The sequence below is a fragment of the Sus scrofa genome, chromosome 7, assembly GCF_054392235.1.
Source record: "Sus scrofa isolate SSC_HxYL_T2T_F1_AM1 chromosome 7, Sscrofa_HxYL_maternal_Yorkshire_Landrace_v2.0, whole genome shotgun sequence".
In the NCBI taxonomy this organism is placed as follows: domain Eukaryota; kingdom Metazoa; phylum Chordata; class Mammalia; order Artiodactyla; family Suidae; genus Sus; species Sus scrofa.
In genome coordinates, this window is record NC_139389.1 from 66,895,326 (window position 1) to 66,914,160 (window position 18,835).

The 18,835-nt window shown below is 50.9% G+C and overlaps 2 protein-coding genes across 10 annotated transcripts in view; one reads left to right on the forward strand and one right to left on the reverse strand.

The window, feature by feature from the left end:
* COMMD4 (COMM domain containing 4) overlaps positions 1 to 6,407 on the reverse strand; it is a 35,083-nt gene extending 28,676 nt beyond the window's left edge. The window contains exon 1 of the mRNA XM_001924389.7: positions 6,087 to 6,407. Coding sequence (XP_001924424.3) covers positions 6,087 to 6,407 — 321 coding nt within the window. The remainder of the gene's footprint in view (positions 1 to 6,086) is intronic.
* The window catches only part of LOC106504438 (taste receptor cell protein 1), a 45,825-nt gene that overhangs the window by 20,542 nt on the left and 6,448 nt on the right, over positions 1 to 18,835 (forward strand). For 2 of the 9 annotated variants that reach the window (XR_014810546.1, XM_084968726.1), the window contains exons 2-7: positions 10,098 to 10,291; positions 12,180 to 12,492; positions 14,277 to 14,399; positions 15,398 to 15,586; positions 15,929 to 16,932; positions 18,640 to 18,701. Coding sequence is in view for 5 of the 9 variants with exons in the window: in XM_084968726.1 (XP_084824852.1) it covers positions 14,357 to 14,399; positions 15,398 to 15,586; positions 15,929 to 16,932; positions 18,640 to 18,701 (1,298 nt within the window). In the remaining 4 variants the exon portion in view is untranslated. Of the gene's footprint in view, positions 1 to 10,097; positions 10,292 to 10,867; positions 10,938 to 11,033; positions 11,122 to 12,179; positions 12,493 to 14,266; positions 14,400 to 15,397; positions 16,933 to 18,639; positions 18,702 to 18,835 lie in introns of those variants that run through there. The other 7 variants (XR_014810547.1, XM_084968729.1, XR_014810545.1 and 4 more) reach the window with 5 other exon arrangements.

Sequence of the window (18,835 nt, forward strand, 5' to 3'; positions counted from 1 at the left end):
AAACGTAATGTCTTAGGTCTTTTCTGAGACTTTCCTTGAGCATGGAACTTTTGATTTTCCCCTATAAATGCAGTCATTTTGAAACATCCTAGTTTTCTAGTGGTTTTTGAACATCTGACTCCTAAAAGGGAAAAAATGAAAAATGCAGGGGGTGAAAATGATTTCAGCACTCAGAATACCTTGGAAGTTAGTTCATCAGATGGGGCAGGGTTGCAACAGGGGGGAGAGGTGCAGCAACAGTGGCTGTGCACCTCTCTTTCTGCACCTCTGATTGTGATTAGAAGCAGCAATCAGCAATCATAGCAGATCTCCAGAATTTAAAATCTAGGGTCCTTTTGCTCACCCTAGCTCCCACGAGGTCCACTATAATATTTTCTTTCCTTTTGTTTACATTGGAAAATTTCACAACAAAAGGTTTTTTATATTTTAAAATTAATTTTCAAAAAACAGACACAAGAAACACAATAGCCAAATTCAATACAAGGACATTTTAAGAATCTTCATTTGAACATCCATCTGAAAGGAAATAGAAAAATTGGACTTAGAATGAATGTCTGATAGGACATTTGATGTTTTAATGAATTACTTATTTTACTGTTTAGGTCTCATAACAGTCCAGGGCTTTTGTTTGAAAAGTCCTTATCTTGAAGAGATATAAACTGAAATATCTAGAGATGATTTTATATGAAGCTTGGGGTTTGATTAAAATAATCCAGTGTAAGCAGAGTCAAGGGAATATAGATGAAGCAAGACTGTCGAGGAGTTCCTGCTGTAGTGCAATGGGATTGGCGGCATCTTGGGAGTGCTGAGATGCAGGTTTGATCCCGGGCTCAGTACAGTGGGTTAAGGATCCAGCGTTGCTACAGCTGCAGCTTAGGTCACAACTGTGGCTCAGATCTGAGCCCTGACCCAGGAACTCCATGTGCCTTGGGGTGGCCAAAAAAGAAAAAAAAAAAAAAAAGGAAAGAAAAAAGATTGTCTATATGTTGCTAATTATTGAAGATGAATAATAGAACTGTTACATTATTTTCTTTATAAAAAGATAGAAAATTTCCATTAAAAGGGATAAAAATATTCATTTAGATGTATGTGTATGTGCCGGAGGCCAGCTCCAGCGACCAGGGAGTGTACACTTTTTCCCAATCAGAGAGGGACGTGGCATCGGCGAATGTACATATGGAGACAGCCTCTTTGTCCCTTCTTTCAGGGCGCTGGACTGCTCAGATTTTATTGGCATAAGTGGTTGATTATATAGACAGTTTTTCACTACAGATTACATCACAGTGTTAAAAGTACTTTGGTTAACTATTACGTGGTATAGCAGCTATACATCATGTTCTAAGGTCTTTGTCTTAACTAAACTTAGTGGGTACAATTTAGGGGCAATTAGGTACAATACATCATGTTTTAAGATCTCTATCTTAACTGAGTACAATTTAAGGGCAATTAGGTACAATACATCGTGTGGAAAGGAGGAGACAGTACAAATCATCCCATGGCCAGCCAGTCTTTACAATTTGAAGAGTTCACAGACACCAGAATTTGGCATTCACAAACCTTGTTTGTAGACTGGTGCTTATCTTCAAAGCATTATGGCAGGGAGACAGTGTAAGTAAATATAAACCAACTTAACTAAACTAGCTATCACTTAAAAGCTTTTAAAATCAAGGACAAAACTCACAGCTAGGTTTCTTGGATAATATATGTCTAACTTTTATGAACCTCATTAAAATCCTAACTCTAAAGTTTACCATATAACTAGTTAATAGATAAACACTATGTCTTAACTAAGTTGGATTTAAATAGGGGAAAGTCCTTTAGGATGAAATTCTTATTATATTATTGTTGTAATTTTGTTAAATCACAAATCAGCACAGGAAAATAGGAATGGGAAATAAGAATAATAAGTAAATGATCAGGAAAGACTGAGGAAAACTGAATAGCAAGTGAATAACAGAAAAGACTAAGTTATCCATGGAACAATCCCCACTCAGCAACACAAAATGGAAATTATTTCCTGGAAAATTTAGTTTTCCACCTATGTCAGTGGGCGAGCCTTATTGTCTTCTGGGGCCTGTCCTTGGAATTGTGCAATTCAGACAGGCCCCTTTTCCTGATTAGGAGCTTGTCCTTGGAACTGCACTGTTCAGGCAAGCTCCCTTCCTCGGCTTCTTGTATCTTCTCGGCTCCCCGCATGTATGAACTTATAAATAAAATCTTTCCTGTAGCCATCTAAATCTGTCCATCCATCTACATCTATTTAAATACATCTATGTGTTTATTCCCTTTTGCATATCTGACCTTCTAACTTGGATAGATTTTATTTGGCCTGAGAATACCTTTTAGGCCTGCTAATGACAAATTATCTCTTTTTAGATGTCTGCAAATATCTTCATCTTGATTTCTTTTCTACACATATTTTTTGATGTCTTTGACTTGGAGCTGCAGTCATTTTCTTTTAGCCCATTTGAGGTGTCATTCTTGGTCTTCTGGTTCCTGTTGTTTATGTTGAGAAGTCAGCTGTAAACCTAATTCTTGCTCCTTGGAAGGCAAGCTGACTCTTTTCCTCAAATTCTTTTAAGGTTAAAAAAAATTTTGAAGTTCTTGTCATGGCTCAATGGTTAATGAACCTGACTAGTATCCATGAGGATTCGGGTTCAGTCCCTGGCTCCGGTCAGTGGGTTAAGGATCCGGCGTTGTGGTGAGCTATGGTGTAGGTTGCAGATGCAGCTCAGATCCCGAGTTGCTGTGGCTTTGGTGTAGGCTGGCAGCTACAGCTCTGATCTCTGATTCGACCCCTAGCCTTGGAACCTCTATATGCTGTGGGTGCAGCCCTAAAAAGACAAAAGGTCAGAAAAAAAAGCATCTTTAGTTTTTTGATGTTTTACCATATGTATCTAGTTGTATAATTACGTTCATTTATCCTGCTTGAAATTGATCAGGTTTCATTATTTTAAAAGCGTTCTTGGAGTTCCCATTGTGGCCCAGCTGGTTATGAACCTGACTAGTATCCGTGAGGATGGGGGTTCAATCCCTGGCCTCCCTCAGTGAGTTAAGGATCCCATGTTACTGTGAGCTGTGGTGTAGGTCATGGATGCAGCTTGGATCTAGCACTGCTGTGGCTTTGGTGTAGGCTGGCAGCTGCAGCTCTGATTTGAACCCTGGTGTGGGAATTTCTATATGCCACAGGTTTGGCCCTAAAAAGCAAAACAAACAAACAAACAAACAAACAAACCCAATTCTCAGTCATTATTTTTTAGTCTTTTTGTCTTCTTCCAAGGCCGCACCTGCGGCATATGGAGGTTCCCAGGCTAGCGGTCAAATTGGAGCGTAGCTGCTGGCCTACACCACAGCCACAGCAACACCAGATCCGAGCTACATCTGCGACCTATACCACAGCTCCTGGCAATGCCGGATCCTTAACCCACTGAGCAAGGCCAGGGATCGAACCCGTAACCTCATGGTTCCTAGTCAGATTCGTTAACCACTGAGCCACAACGGGAACTCCTCAGTCATTATTTTTAAAAATATTGCTTCAGCTTCATTCTCCTCTTTGACTCCAATTAAAGGCATATTTGACATACTCAGTATATCCTCTGTACCTCCTGCTCTCTCTCCTGAATGTTTTATTCTTCTCTTTGTTTAGTTCTGAATTTTTTCTTCTGACCTACCTTCTAGTTGACTAATATCCTCTTCAGTTTTGCCTAATTGACTATGAAAGCCATCCATAGGGTTATTAGTTATTGTATTTTTCTATTTAGAATTTTTAGGGGTTTCTGTTGTGGCTCAGCAGGTTAAGAACCGGATCAGTATCTGTAAGTCTATGGGTTCAATCCCTGGCCTCACTCAGTGGGTTAAGGATCTCGCATTGCCACAAGCTGCAGTATAGGTCACAGAGGTGGCTTGGATCTGGCATTTCTGTGGTTGTGGTGTAGGCTGGCAGCTGCAGCTCCAATTTGACCCCAGTCTGGGAACTTCCATATGCCACAGGTATGGCCCTAAAAAAGAAAAAAGAAAAAAAAAAAAAAAAAAAAAACCTGACAGTGTTCGTGAGGATGTAGGTTCAATCCTTGGCCTCACTCAGTTGGCTAAAGATCTGGCATTGCCACAAGCTGTGGCATAGGTTGCAGATGTGTTTGGATGTGGTGTGGCTGTGGCGTAGGCCAGCAGCTGCAGCTCTGATTTGATCCTTAGCCTGGGAACTTCCATGTGTCACAGGTGCAGCCCTAAAAAGAAAAAAAAAAAAAAAGAGTTAAAGAGAAGTCTGTGCCATTTTGGGGGTAGTTTTGTAGTTTCTAAAATTTTCTGTCTTTTATTTCCTGGAACGTAGTAAGCATAGTTATTTTATGTTTTAATTTTTTTTTAATCTTTTTGCCTTTTCTAGGGCCGCTCCCAAGGCACATAGAGGTTCCCAGGCTAGGGGTCTAATCAGAGCTGTAGCCACCGGTCCATGCCACAGCAACATGGGATCCGAGCTGTGTCTGTGACCTACACCACAGCTCACAGCACGCCGGATCCTTAACCCACTGAACAGGCAGGGATCGAACCTGCAACTTCATGATTCCTAGTCAGATTCATTAGCAACTACGCCATGACAGGAACTCCAAGCATAGTTATTTTTTAGTCTATCTGATGATTCCAACATCTGGACTTTCTGAGGGTCTTCCTGCTGTCCTGGCTGCCCCCCTTCCTCCCTTCTCCCCTCCCTCCCTTCCTTGCTTCTTTCCGCCATGCCCAGCTGCCTTGTTTTATTGGAGAACAGTATAAAGACAGTTGGGACCTGAGGTTGGGAAGACTGTCTTCCCCTCTCCATATACGCCCACTGCCCCCAAATAAAAAATCACCAACTCTGAGAGCGGCTGAGACAGCAACAGGGGGTCAGGGAGGGAGATGTGTAATTCAAGGGCAGCAAAAAAGGCCATGCCTGTGCTGGGAGGGCCCAAAGGCAGCAGCTGCATGAATGACATGAATACAAGGCTCCGTATCTTCCACACAGGTCGGTATAGATATTCAGAGATAAGCTGCCACTCCCCCCGCCTTCTCCTCCTTCTGCTCCATGATGCTTGCTGCCAACCTGGTTCCTTTTTGCACATGAGGGTGAAAGGAAGGGGGATGATGAGCAAATGACCACCCAGTGGTGATCAGATACCTATCCATCAGCTTCTGGTCTTTTGTGCTATTACAGGATCCTTTCATATTTGCTGAGTGCCTGGGGGTACTTCTGTTTCTGAGAAGAGCCGCAGGGCCAAGTCACTCCTTATCTGCTGCACCTCAAAGCAGTCATGGTCCATCACTTCACATCTTCAGGTGTCATGTTGGTTGTACTGGGTCATCATGTAGTGTTGTAACTGTCTGCTCCCTCCTTGGAGTTGAAGTTCAGGTCTAGGGCCTTCTGGTGGACATTCATGGTTTTTGTATAGTCTTTAATTGCATCTAGGGCAGCTGCTTCCAATGTATAACCCTTGATGAAGGTCTGATCTAGCTGGATCCATTCGTAGAGCTTCAAGGTTGTGTCGAAGTCTTTCTTCTTTTTTTTAATGGCCACACCCATGGCATATGAAAGTTCTCAGGCCAGGGATTGAATCCAAGCCATAGCTGCAATCTGTGCCACCGCTGGGGCAAAGTTGGATCCTTTAATGCACTGCACCAGGCAAGGGATCGAATCTGCCCCTCTGCAATGACCTGAGCCACTGCAATTAAATTCTTAACCCACTGTGCCACAGCAGGAACTCCAAATTCTTTCTTTCTTTTCTTTCTTTTCTTTTTTTTTTTTTTTTTTTTTTTTGTCTTTTTGCTATTTCTTGGGCCACTCCCGAGGCATGTAGAGGTTCCCAGGCTAGGGGTCGAATCGGAGCTGTAGCCCCCGGCCTACGCCAGAGCCACAGCAACGCGGGATCTGAGCCGCGTCTGCAACCTACACCACAGCTCACGGCAATGCTGGATCTTTAACCCACTGAGCAAGGGCAGGGACCGAACCCGCAGCCTCATGGTTCCTAGTCGGATTTGCTAACCACTGTGCCACGACGGGAACTCCCAAATTCTTTCTTTTTATAGGCATCATTCTCCAATTCTTTTTCTTTCAGTGCCTGCTTCTTATTTTCTGTAAGATCTTCTTCCATTAGCTCTGGCTTGGTCTCCTCTTTGGGAGGAGGTGGTAGTGGAGATGTTGCACCTTCTTCCTCCTCATTCATACTCACTCCGAGGAGGACACTGAAAGTTGTCCTGATCAGGGATTTTGCAGTTTCATGCCCAGGTCCAATGGCTTGTTTCACAGTTGCTCTGTCAGTTTCCCAGTAGGTAGGATCAGCGAGCCACATCTTTGTCCTGGGGTCACTCTCCAGCTTCTGGTACAGACTCGGCATGATGAAAGGCTTCATGAATTTCCTCTCTGCAAACCAGGCCTCCATATTCCATAAACTATCTTTGAGCTGAGGATTGTTTGCTTTGTGGTTTTTTTTTTTTTTTTTTTTTTTGTCTTTTTTGCTATTTCTTTGGGCCGCTCCCGCGGCATATGGAGGTTCCCAGGCTAGGGGTCAAATCGGAGCTGCAGCCCCTGGCCTATGCCAGAGCCACAGCAACGCAGGATCCGAGCCGTGTCTGCAACCTACACCACAGCTCACGGCAATGCCGGATCGTTAACCCACTGAGCAAGGGCAGGGATCGAACCCGCGACCTCATGGTTCCTAGTCGGATTCGTTAACCACTGCACCACGACAGGAACTCCTGCTTTGTGTGTTAAACCCTATGTGGGGACAAGGAGCAGACGTGGTCCAGCCCAGCCACTGACATGTCACCAGCTGTAGGGTGAGAGCCAATGCAGCAGCAACCCTCTCCAGAGAACCAGGCTGTGGGGAAAGGCCAGTGCCCTGGCCACGGGCTCTGAGCATGGCCAGGGCCAGGCCACAGCCCCAGACGCTCACCCCCAGTGCTGTGTTCTCCAGGCCTGTCTCGGGACTAAGGAGGCTCATTCTGGGTGCACAGGTGTCAGCTGCCACTGGCTCACACATGACCGACTTGACAGCCATTGGTTCTCTTCTTATGACAACTCTTCACTGATTTTAACTTCTCACAGGTTGACACAGAATTGTGGTGACCTAAGGAATAAAAGAGGTGGTTAGATTTTAAAAGAGAAAAAACCAAAAAACCCTCCTCACAGGTTCACTTGGCTTTGGTTTAAGAACTCAAGAGCTTCCGCTCTTCATGAATAGCCCTTGCCCCAGTCAGGCTTGGAGAGTTTTGCCACCATCCTCTGAGGGTGGCTTTAATTGTCGGTTGTTCCTGCAGGGTTGCTGGTTCATATTGTCTTGTTTTCTCCTGTGCCCGGGTGCCTTAGTTGTATGCCAAACAATTTTTAAAAATTAGTTTGTGGAATGTCTCGAGGCTTAAGATTAAGTTATCTTCCTCCGCAGACAGTTTTGTTTTCCTATACCAGATACTTTAATTCATTAGCAGTTAAAAGATCATTTAAATTGGAGTTCCCATTGTGGCTCAGTGGTTAATGAATCTGACTAGGAACCATGAGGTTGTGGGTTTGGTCCCTGGCCTTGCTCAGTGGGTTAAGTATCTGGTGTTGCCGTGAGCTGTGGTGTAGGTCGCAGATGTGGCTCTGATCTGGCTTTGCTGTGGCTGTGGTGTAGGCCGGCAGCTATAGCTCTGATTAGACCCCTAGCCTGGGATCCTCCATATGCTGTGGATGTGGCCCTAGGGGGGAAAAAAAAGACACACACAAAAAAAAGATCATTTAAATCTAGTTTTAGGGATTGAGACTCAAAGCTAGGCTTCAGTCTACATGAGGTCTGGCTTGCTGCCACGTCACTCACTCCCAAGGACACTGAGTGTCCTGACCCAATGGCCTGTAGGTTTCTAAGAGCCATACACACACCCTGCCCCAAATTTTGGCAGGCCCTGGACTTCCAACTTTTGTCTCTGTAGTAACCTAGAAGCTGTTGAAAGTACTGATCAGCTTCCCAGCTGCCTTTTTAGGGTTGCAGACACCCCATGGGAAAAGCAGCTCCAATGGTGTGCCTCCCTCTGAAGTTTTGTCTCCTCCTGTATCTTGTTGGTCTAGGAATTCTTTACTATTGCGCCGATTCAACCAGATTTTTGTTTTTCTGCAGCCTGAGGTTTTTTTTTATTTGTTTTTAGGGCTGTACCTACGGCATGTGGAAGTTCCCAGGCTAGGGGGTCAATCAGAGCTACAGCCACCAGCCTACCCCACATCCACAGCAACGTGGGTTTGGAGCCTCGTCCAAAACCTACACCACAGCTCATGGCAACTCCAGATCCCTGACCCATTGAGCAAGGCCAGGGATCGAACCCACATTCTCATGGATACTAGTCAGATTTGTTTCCACTGCACCACAACAGGGAGTCCCCAGAGTTTTTATTAAAGGTGATAATTGTGCAGCTTTTCCAATTTCTTCCTTGGTTAATGGGCAAGTCATACCACCCACTCCTTCTCAAGTCAGGAGCAGAAGCATAGAGGTGGGGATGAGTGTGGAAAAAATGAGGGTTCCATGTAACTCTAGTGGAGGGTGTGTGTTGGGGAGGCACGGAGAGGGGTGAAGAACAGAAAACTGTGAAAGGCTAATGCGCCTGAAAATGCGGGTTCCCTGAAAGCGATGCATGCGCCTGTCACCTCCCACCGCCTCTACTGAGTGAGCCCTGCACATATCCGCTGAACTGGGCGCTGCCAAGTCAGAGAGAGGAGGTCAAGCAGAGACGCCACCCAACACAGGCGTAAAGTCAGGTCTAGGGCAATAAAAACAGAAACCCCCCAAAAAACAGTGGTTTCAATAAGATAAACGTTTTTTTCCCTCATACCAAGCAAATTTGGAGGTGAGCAGTCCACAGCTGGTCAGGTGACTTCAGAAGGATGTCTAGGACCTTCCACTTTGCTCTATCGTCCACTTATAGCCTGTACTTCGTGATCCTAGAGCTTGAGTTCCGCATTTTAGCAAGAAAGAGAAGGGCAAAGAGTAGCACCTTTTCCTTTTGGGGCCACTTCCCCTACATCCCTCATGGCCCTCTTATCTGATTGGCCAGACCTGAGTCACATGGTCACACCCCTCTACAAGGGAAATAGTCTTAATTCTGGACCACCCCGTGGCCAGCTAATAATAAGGGATAATAGTAGTAATGAAGAATGGGAGGCATATGAAGTGACAATAATAAGGGATAATAGTAGTAATGAAGAATGGGAGGCATATGAAGTGATAAGTAGGGGTCTCTGCTCGTGCCCTCCCCTTTCCTATCCTGTCCTCCTCTCCTCCCAGGACCCTTCCCCGACATCTCAGTACCAAGTCCCACTTCCTCTGCGCCACAGCTCAGAGAGTCTGACCACTGCAAGGACATTTTGAATAGGAAAAAAAAAATGTCTGGATATTTTCAAAGGGTAAACTATGCGATGTTTTGATTAGACACACTCTTCTGGTGCTCTGTACACTTTTTAAAAACAAACACCTTTTTTTTCAGTTTGTACATTGTGGATGATGGATAGCAATGCAAAATAATTCTTGTTTATAATCATGCAAATTGACTGCCCCTGAAGATTTGATTGACTCTCCCCCAACCACTGGAAAAAGCTAATTTTACATCTATCTGTAAATTTCTTTCTTTCTTTTTTTTTTTTTTGTCTTTGTTGTTGTTGTTGTTGCTATTTCTTGGGCCGCTCCTGCGGCATATGGAGGTTCCCAGGCTAGGGGTCGAATCGGAGCTGTAGCCACCGGCCTACGCCAGAGCCACAGCAACGTGGGATCCGAGCTGCGTCTGCAACCTACACCACAGCTCACGGCAACGCCGGGTCGTTAACCCACTGAGCAAGGGCAGGGACCGAACCCGCAACCTCATGGTTCCTAGTCGGATTCGTTAACCACTGCGCCACAACAGGAACTCCTGTAAATTTATTTCAATGTTCCTGTATTCCATATAATGTAAGTCTTCACTGAATTCACCTTTGAACTGGTTGTTGACATCTGCCTGGGTGCCTCCTTAATACTGAGTTAAATAGTCTTTACTGTGTGTTCATTTTTCATCGGTATGAGAGCCATGATTTTCCTTTTTTGTTGTTGTTTTGTTTTGTTTTTTTCATTTTTCAGCAGCAAACACTGCTTGACTTGGCGACCAAGGGGAATCCAGCCAGAGGTTCCCATAGGATAGATGTCAAACCCGGCAGAAAAATCTGAGAAAATATGGCATTGGGTGTCAGATCCCTGACCTGGAAGAACACGCCTTGGTAGATTAAAGGGCAGGTCTGGGGCCAGGTATCCTACGTGGGCACCAATACCCCCAGGTAGGAGGGACAGACAGCAGATGGGACAAAAGTGGGAGGGAGAGACGCAGGGCCAGAGGCAGGGAGGTGGCCAGTCTGAGTCAGCAGGGACACCTGCTTGTGCTTGCTCTCACAGGGGCTCACAGAATGATTCTGACCCTGCCAACCTGCTTGAAAGCGGTGGGGGGATGTCCCAGATCTCTGGGTGATGTGGCAGCCGGCAGGGCTATAAACTGAGACCCTTCCCAGACCCTGGCTGTGTCCCTGAGTGAGGGAACTGGAGGCTCTGGGATGTGGTTGGACGATGGGGATGGCTGGACAGTGCATGAGCTGACTCAGCTAAGTCTGTTGTCTCGGCCAGAACACCCTCCCTGGAAGCACAGCTAGCTGGGAAGGTGCTGTTGCCTCTTCTGTCCCTCCTCAGAGGTGGCACATGGACACCTCCGTGATAATGGCAGAAGGTGGGAGGGGCCAGGACTAAGGTCTGCCAAGCAGGCTGAAGCCAGAGGAGGAGGCTTCCAGTGCAGGGATAGAATTGAGAATTCAGCAGAGGGTGAAGAGGCTTCCCCACAGTCTTCTCTCTGTTCCTCCTGCAAGCCCCCCATTCTGTGCCAGTCAAGTGGCAGGAGCCCTCCAACCATCATAGTCACCTTTCTCTGAGGAGAAGGTAACCGACGGGGGGTCGAGGTCTGGATGCGGCAGGCACTTGCCAAGGGACATGTGGGGACTGTAAGCTGGCCCCCTACCCCCACTCCTTCAACAGAGGGTTGGGAGCCCAGAAGAGAGAGCCAGGAAGGGGAGGCCCAGCCCTGTACTCATCTTTGAAGCTGGAGGAACTTTTCCTCTGGAAGGTACCTAGGCAAAGCCAAGCATCCGCCTGTCCCGCTGCCCGTGTATCTAGGCAAATGTCTCCTGGTCAGCCCTGGGACGACCTGTCCTGTTCCTTTCTTTGGGGTCCCACCTTGTCCTCTGCTTTCGAGCCCTCCAGGACTCTTTGGGTGTGGGACTAAGGACATAGGATGACCTCCTGTGCTGCCCCTCCTCCTGCCCCAGGGAGCTGAGCATTAGGAAGGATTATCACAGAATGTGGGGGTCCCCTGCACTCAGCTGGGTTAGGGAGCAGGGTGTGGAGGGGCTGCATTACTGGGCTAGACTGTGGTCCTTTCAGGCATCAGAACTCAGGGGAGGAGTGAGGCACTGCCTGCCACAGGCTGCAGTGCCAGGGAAGGTCCTGGTTGAGGGACCTGAGCTGGTCCAGGAGAGGAGGAATAGTACCCAACCCTCTGTGCCAGATCCCCATCCTGCCCCAGGGGGTGTCAATCTTCTAAAAGTTCCTTTATTGAGATCCTTGACCTGAGGCTAGAATTCCCATTCAACTCATTTCAGGTATGAGGGCAGGTTATTTCAGGTGTTGGGATGGAGCAGAGAGCCCAGGTCTAGCCTGGCTCAAATGCAAATTCTAGCAGCAACGCTGTAGTAGACTGAGCTCCACCCCTGTGCATAACCTGAGTCCTGACCTTAGACATAGGCTGAGCCCTAATGTCTAGTTTTTTGTTTTTGTTTTTGTTTTTTTGGTTGCCCCTCAGCATATCGAGTTGCAAGGCCAAGGATCAGATCCCAGCCAAAGCTGCGACCTAAGCCACAAGTGTGGCAGCACCAGATCCTTAACCCACTGTGCTGGGATGGGGATCAAATGTATGCCCCAGTGCTCCCAAGACGCCACTGATCCCTTTGCACCACAGCAGGGACTCCACTGATGTCTAGTTCTGGACTGAGCTTTCTCTGTAGAATCGGGGCTTGGTGGGGAGTGCGAGCGTGTGCCCAGCTCCCACCCAAAAGCCTTTGCCTGGTGGTGTGGGTGGCCTTCAGACGTGTTTCTGTCCCTTATCCCTCTCCCTGTCCCTGGCAGCTCCTGCTTTGAGCGTCGCTGCCAGGCTGGCCTCCGTGCTGAGAGAATGTTCAGCCCTGCCCCCAGCTTTGGCCCCCGCCTGGTCTGGCCTGAAGGGGCCAGGAGATGAGGACTCAGTGTCCTGGGATGTGAGTGGCCTTTGCTCTTGGACTGGAGCCATCAGCAACCAAATCTTCCTCACCCCAAGGGTGCCTGGGAAGGGGGTGGCCCTGCCAGGCAGGGCGGGCATTAGGTAGAGGCCGCTGGTCCTGCATTTACCACCTCCTCTGTGGAGCACTGACACCTCCAGAGGCAGGCTTCCCAACATCACCAGGTAAGACTCAGGTGTCCTGGGGGCACAGGTGAGGGAGATGGTGTAGGGGTGCAGAGTGAATGGGCTGGCCTGGTGGATGGAGTCACGGGCCAGGGGAGGGGGCTTGTGGAAGGGCAGGTGGGTGAGTGGGGGCAGTGAAACCAGGACTGTTTGTAGAAGTTGTCAAAAACCAAAACCTCCTCCCTGCCCTGGGGAGGCATCCACCCAAGCTGGCCAGGCCTGGACCAGAAGGGGCTGGGTGCAGATGGCAGCCTCCGGCTGTGCACACAGAGCTGTGCAGGTTTACAGAGCAGTAGAGCTGTGATCAGAGGGTGGGAACAGGCTGGCCTGAGGGGTTTGTCTGAACCTGGGATGGTACATGTGTTTGGATGGAGTTGGATCGTGGAGGAACTTTTTCCCTTAGGGGACTAGGTCCGGGGAAAGGCTGCATCCAGGTAGGAGTTGCTGGGTGGTGGCAAAGGGCAAGTGAAAAGGTCAGGAGTTTCCTGTCTGATCCCCTGCTGTGAAGGGTTCTGGGGATTATGTCCCTTTAAGCAGGGTTTCTTGTTCTGAGGGATCTGGGATGGGTCACTGTGCTTCTCGGAGGTCTCACACAGGCCAGGAGCCTGGTGGGAGAGGCTTTGAAAGAGCTGAAAATCTCCTATAGCTGCTGTGGTGGTGGCGGGGAAGGGGGGGGGAATGGAGCACGGTCTGAGCCCCAGTTGAGTCTGCTCCCATGAAGGCACCAGACCCCCACCCTCCCTGCCCTCCCTGCGTAAAGCTCCTTAGGGCGCCCAGGCCCTTCTCCTGTGTCTGGAGGGGTGTAGAGAGAATGGCTGCAGCAAAGACCAGAGGAAGCCTTGCTTGAGACCCCACACCATTCTGGGTCTGCCCCAAATGCTAGGTCTGCAGGGGGACCCGGGAAGGACCCCTCAACCTATAAAGCCCATCCACCTCCACCCCAGTGTTCCCATTTCAGGTCTCTGACTGGGATTCCACGTGGGCCCAGTCGGGGACTAGTGTGCTCTCCTCCAGCCGCCCCACCTCCCCCTGCCTGATGGGCTGGGAGTTGGGGCAGGATATAGAGGGTCTCTGTTAGTGTCACTGCCCTCTGTTAAGTCCTGCCTCCCAGGACACAAGCAGAGCTCCCAGTGTATTTAGCATCTCTGCCATTGTCACAACTCTACCAGGACTGCCACCATGGCCACAGGCATCAGCACCACTAACACCCCCAACTCCACCCAGAGTATACCATTGAGACCCTCCCCACCTCTAGGAAGAGCACCCCACCTCACATTTAAAGATTGGACAGAACTTTCCACTCTTCTTCCTTTTTTTTTCTTTTTTCTTTTTAGGGCTGCACCTATGGCATATGGAAGTTCCCAGACTGGGGGTTAAATCGGAGCTGCACCTGCTGGCCACAGACACAGCCATAGCCATGCGGGATCCAAACCATGGATGACCTACACCACAGCTCATGGCAATACTGGACCCCCGACCCACTGCAAGGCCAGGGATTGAACCCTCATCCTCAGGGATACTAGTTGGGTTCGTTCCTGCTGCACCACATCGAGAACTCCCTTACTCTTCTTCAATAGGTTTTCAGGTCTATAACCTCTTGGGCTGTGAGGCTGGCACATAAGGTCCCCATTCAACAGGGTCTGCAGTCCCGTGGAGAAGAGCTGTGCTGGAGGCTCAGGCAGCAGTGTTTGCCCCTGAGCTGCAGGGCAGCGATGCCGCTCAGGGGGTAGCTGGAGACGTCAACTAACCAGAGCTCACAGCTGGGCAACATTCCTTTCCTGAAGGGGGATCTGAGTGGACGTCTTCCATCTGCCACCTTCCATCTGGTTCTGGAGGCATAGAAGCCTGAGCAGGAGCCTTCGGCATGGGCAGGCAATGGCTTTCAGCCCCTGGAATTCTCCTGGCTGGTGAGTAGAGCTAGGGCAGGCTGACTTGGGGGTGGGGGGGCCCACCCCAGACCCCACCTGCTCACCTGGGACTCCCACATCAGGGCTGACCTACCCTGTCTTCATGTCAGCCTGGGTTTGGTCAGCTCAGAGGATTTTTTTTTTTTTTGTCCTTTTAGGGCTGCACCCATGGCACGTGGAAGTTCCCAGGCTAGGGGTTGAATCGGAGCTACAGCTGCCAGCCTACACCACAGCCACAGCAATGAGGGATGCAAGCCCAGCCTGCAACCTACACCACAGCTCACAGCAACACTGGATCCTTAACCTACTGAGTGAGGCCAGGGACCGAACCCGCATCCTCATGGATGCTAGTCGGGTTCGTTAACCACTGAGCCATGACAGGAACTCCTCAGAGGATCCTAAGACAGGGTCAGGAGCCCTTCCTTCATCCCCCAGGCTTGGGCTCCCTGAGGGCATTAGGAATCACCCACTTGGGGGAACCTGGCACGGGGTTGCCCCCCCACCCCATGGGGCTCGGTGCACACTTGTAGCCAAGTGTGGTATTACGGTTTTCAGAGATGGTCCCCTCCCCATCCCCTACCTCCTGCCCCTTCAGCGCTCAACCATCCTGAGTTCTGGGACTGTGATAAGGTAACTGCCTTTTTCACTTGGTGGAGGGTTGCACAGCCCTTCCCAGCATCCAGCAGTCTGGGTCTTGGCAGAGAAGGCTTCCCTTGGGGAGGGATCCTGCTGGGGTGGGAGCAGGCCCTTTTCCCTCAAGGTCCCCCTTTCTGGCGGCAGGGCAGGGTTCCCGGGTCTCTCATGGGCTAGGATCAGAGAGGGGAGGTTTCTCCCCAGATAGCCGAGTGGTTTGGGGCACAGCCGGGGTCAGGGGTCAGGTCTCCTTAGAACCCCTAGACAAGGGAGGTGGCAGCAGCAGGGAAGGCAGAGCCTCTGAGGGGCTCTGGGCCAATTGCACCCCATTGCGTGGCGGGCAGAACTGCTCTTTTGTTTTGCAGCAGTCCTGGTGGTCTCAGCTTCTGCTCTTCCCCTTCTTCCTGCTCACAAAGTCCTGGGCTGGTTTCCTGTGGCCTCTAGCACATCTGCTTTGCAAGGTGGCAGCAAGAAGACACCCCCATCGTTAAACTCCTTGGTGACAGTCCTTGCAGGAGTCTCTCCCTCAGCCAAGAGGGCAGAGGAAGCTTCAGGTAGGCGGGCAAGAGCCCTATTTCCAGAGGCATCTAGGAAGCAGCAAGCTCTTCTAGGCTTGCCCCTGGGCTTGTATGTCCTCTCAGAGCAGGCTGATCCTTTGGGAGCTGCTGAGGCCTCAGGCAGGGCCACACCCACCTCAGCTCCATCAGCAGTAGCTGCGCCCACAGCGCATGGGGTTCCTAAGTCCCAGCCAGCATCCTATGTGACTGGATCTGCAGAGATCTTAGCCCCTGGGTCTCCAGGGACAGCCTCTACTGCACCACTGCATGCTTCTCCTGGCCCAAGGCATCTTGCCGGTGAGCCAAAGTCCATTGAGCTCTCCGGGTTGTCTGATCCAGTCCATGCTCCTGCTCTGAGGATCTTCATCACCTCTGGATCAACCAAACAGCCGGCTGGAACACTGCCTCCCCCCACCACTCCTGTATCCACATCTGGATCTCCACAGTGGCTGGCCTGGCCCGTGGGCAGGCCCACCTCCAGCCCCAGTGCCCAGGGACTGTCGGCAACAGAGGCCAGCAACTCCAGGCCAGGGCCCTCCCCACCTCCAACACTGGCTCCAGGGACCCCAGAGAAGGCTGTGTCCTCCGCATCCCACGGCTCACTTGCCTCGTTTACATCCATCAGTAACACATCGGCTGCCACAAAGCCTCATCTCCCTGGAGCAGCCGTGTGGTCAAGGCTGGACACGGTCGCTGCAGCCCTCACAGTGGGGTCAAGGTCACCCGGAAGTGGTCTGGCATCCCGTCTGGGCCCAGGGCCCAGGGGTCCTTCGGTGTTGCCGGTGCCCTCAACGGCACCCTCTTCACGGTCATCATCACCGTCACTGCCCCTGTCATCCCCAGCCCCTGCACTTCTGCCTCTGTCAACATCACTGTCACCAGTCCTGGCCCCCGTTTCCACCTTCACCACCAGAGCCAGGATCTCTCCAGACACTCCTGTGTCTGCACGCCCACCCATGGCCACAGGCCTTCTCTTCAAGGTTTCTAGTGTCCCAGCTGCCCTGCCGCCCCTGGTGGATACAGAGGCTGCGCTTCAGGGGACAGTCCAGCCTGGGCCGGTCGCAGCTGGCCCAGCCCCCTGGGCCACCCTCTCCCTCAGAGGTGCCCCTGGCCTTCCTTCTAGCTGTGCAAGTGTCCCTGAAGACGCTGCCTCCCCCAAGTCATCATCCTCGCCTCATCCCGGGCAGGCTGTCTCCTTGCAGGACTCGGGATTCTCCTCCCCAGGACGTAGTCGTGTGACCCGTTCAGTGACTTTCAGGATCACCAGTGAAGACTTCTCAGCAGCGCTTGGGAACCCTGCCTCCCCGGCGTACCAGCTGCTGAGCAAAAACATCCGCCACCAGGTAGGGGCTTCTTCCTTCTTCCACTCAGGAGTGTGGCCCCCGCCCCCTTACCTCTGTGCGTTGGCACGTACTATTCTCCATCTGGGACCACCTCACACCCTCCACTGCCCTTGCCGCCTGGAGATGGCTGTCTCGTTGGCGGGCCCTCACCTGGTGACTCAAACCCCCTGCCCCACAGGGTCTGCAGCCCGCCCTCTGTGGCCTGCCCTTCCCACACTGTCCCACCCCAGCCTGCTGCTCCTTGCAGACCACAGCCCCCTGAGGGTATCCAGGCCCAGGGCTGGGCACCCACAGAGGCCTTGGAGTGTGGAATGAGTGAACCCTACCCTGTGCCTCTCCGTAGGGTGGGGAGGAGCACGTGGGGAGCAAGGTGGCAGCCCAGCAAGTAGAAAACCACCCCTGTCCCTTGAGTGGCTCCAGCAGGAAGGGGAGCCAGGCAGGGACTGTTCCAGAGTGAGCATGCAGGGAGGACTCCCCAGGGGTGGATCCTCGGAATCTGAGGAAACAGAGGAAGCAGCATGTGGCACTTCTCTGTGTAAAGCACCATCAGGAAGCAACAGGCCCTCAACTGCCACCCCCCCTGGCAGAGTGAGGCAGAGTTCCCACGGCCCAAACCCAACCCACCTCCGCCCTCAGCACCAGGGAGAGAATGTGCGCTGGCCTCCTGCCTGTCATCTGTCATTCCAGGGGGCCACTCTGATTCTCTTCCACATGTTCACTCATTCGTTTATTCGTACACCTCACAGAGGGCCTGCTGTACCAGCTACAATGCTAAGGGCTGCGGGGAACAACAGCAAAACCAAGCACGGCCCCTGCTTCCAGGGCAGACAGACATCAAGTGAATGTTCAAACAAATCTGGTTGTAACTCTAATCATAAAGTAAGCTCTGTAAAAGAGCTGTGACAGACAGGGTGACTAAGATCCTGGGGGCTAGCGGGTGCCCAGAGAACACCTTTTTTTTTTTTTTTTTTTTTTTTTTTTTTTTGTCTTTTTAGCGCTACACGCATGGCATGTGGAAGTTCCCAGGCTAGGGATCGAATGGGAGCTGCAGCTGCTGGTGCACACCACAGCCACTGCAATGCAGGATCCAAGCCATGTCTGTGACCTACACCACAGCTCACGGCAACGCCAGATCTTTAATCCACTGAGCAAAGCCGGGATCGAACCCACATCCTCATGGATACTAGTTGGGTTAATTACTGCTGAGCCACAGCAGGAACTCCCCAGAGCACGCCTTTCTGAGATAGGGGAATTTTAACGGGGATGGAGAGAAGGTAGTCGATGAAACAGGGAAGAGCTTTCTAGACAGTGGGAACAGCATGTGCGAGGAAAAGGTGGGCAGAGGCTGAGGCGCAGGGTAGGAGGGGGACTGCAGAGAGACAAGAGGAGGGGCTGTCATCCAGGGGAGATGGCAGTCAGCAGGACAACTGGACTGGAGAGCAATTAGCAGCAAAACTGCAGAGAAGGAAAGGCCTAGGAAGGCTGTTTCCTGAACAGTTGGAGCTGCCCTGCGGTTTTCAGTAGAGGGCGACTGGCAGGTAGTTTCCGGCAGCCATGCTGGGAAGGTGTGGGTGGCCCTGGGAAGCCCACGGTGTCACTGAGAAAACCAAAGCAGGGGCCAGAGGAGAGATGATGACGAGAGTGAGCTGATACTGAGAAGTGAGGGGTGGCACCTGCTGACTCTCAAGTACATCTGTCTGTCCTCAGCTCCAGTCCATCTATCATGAGGCCTTCTCCAGTTTTGAGGGCGTCAGCGTCCTGCTCTTAAGGTGAGTGAGTGCGTCTCTCAGGGTCCAGCCCCTGTCTGCCAGCCGTTCTGTGCCTTCTCAGGCCACAAGACCAGTCACCCAGCCCTGCCCAGCCCCACCATGGCCAGAAGCTCTGTGGGAGTCAGGAAGAGCCC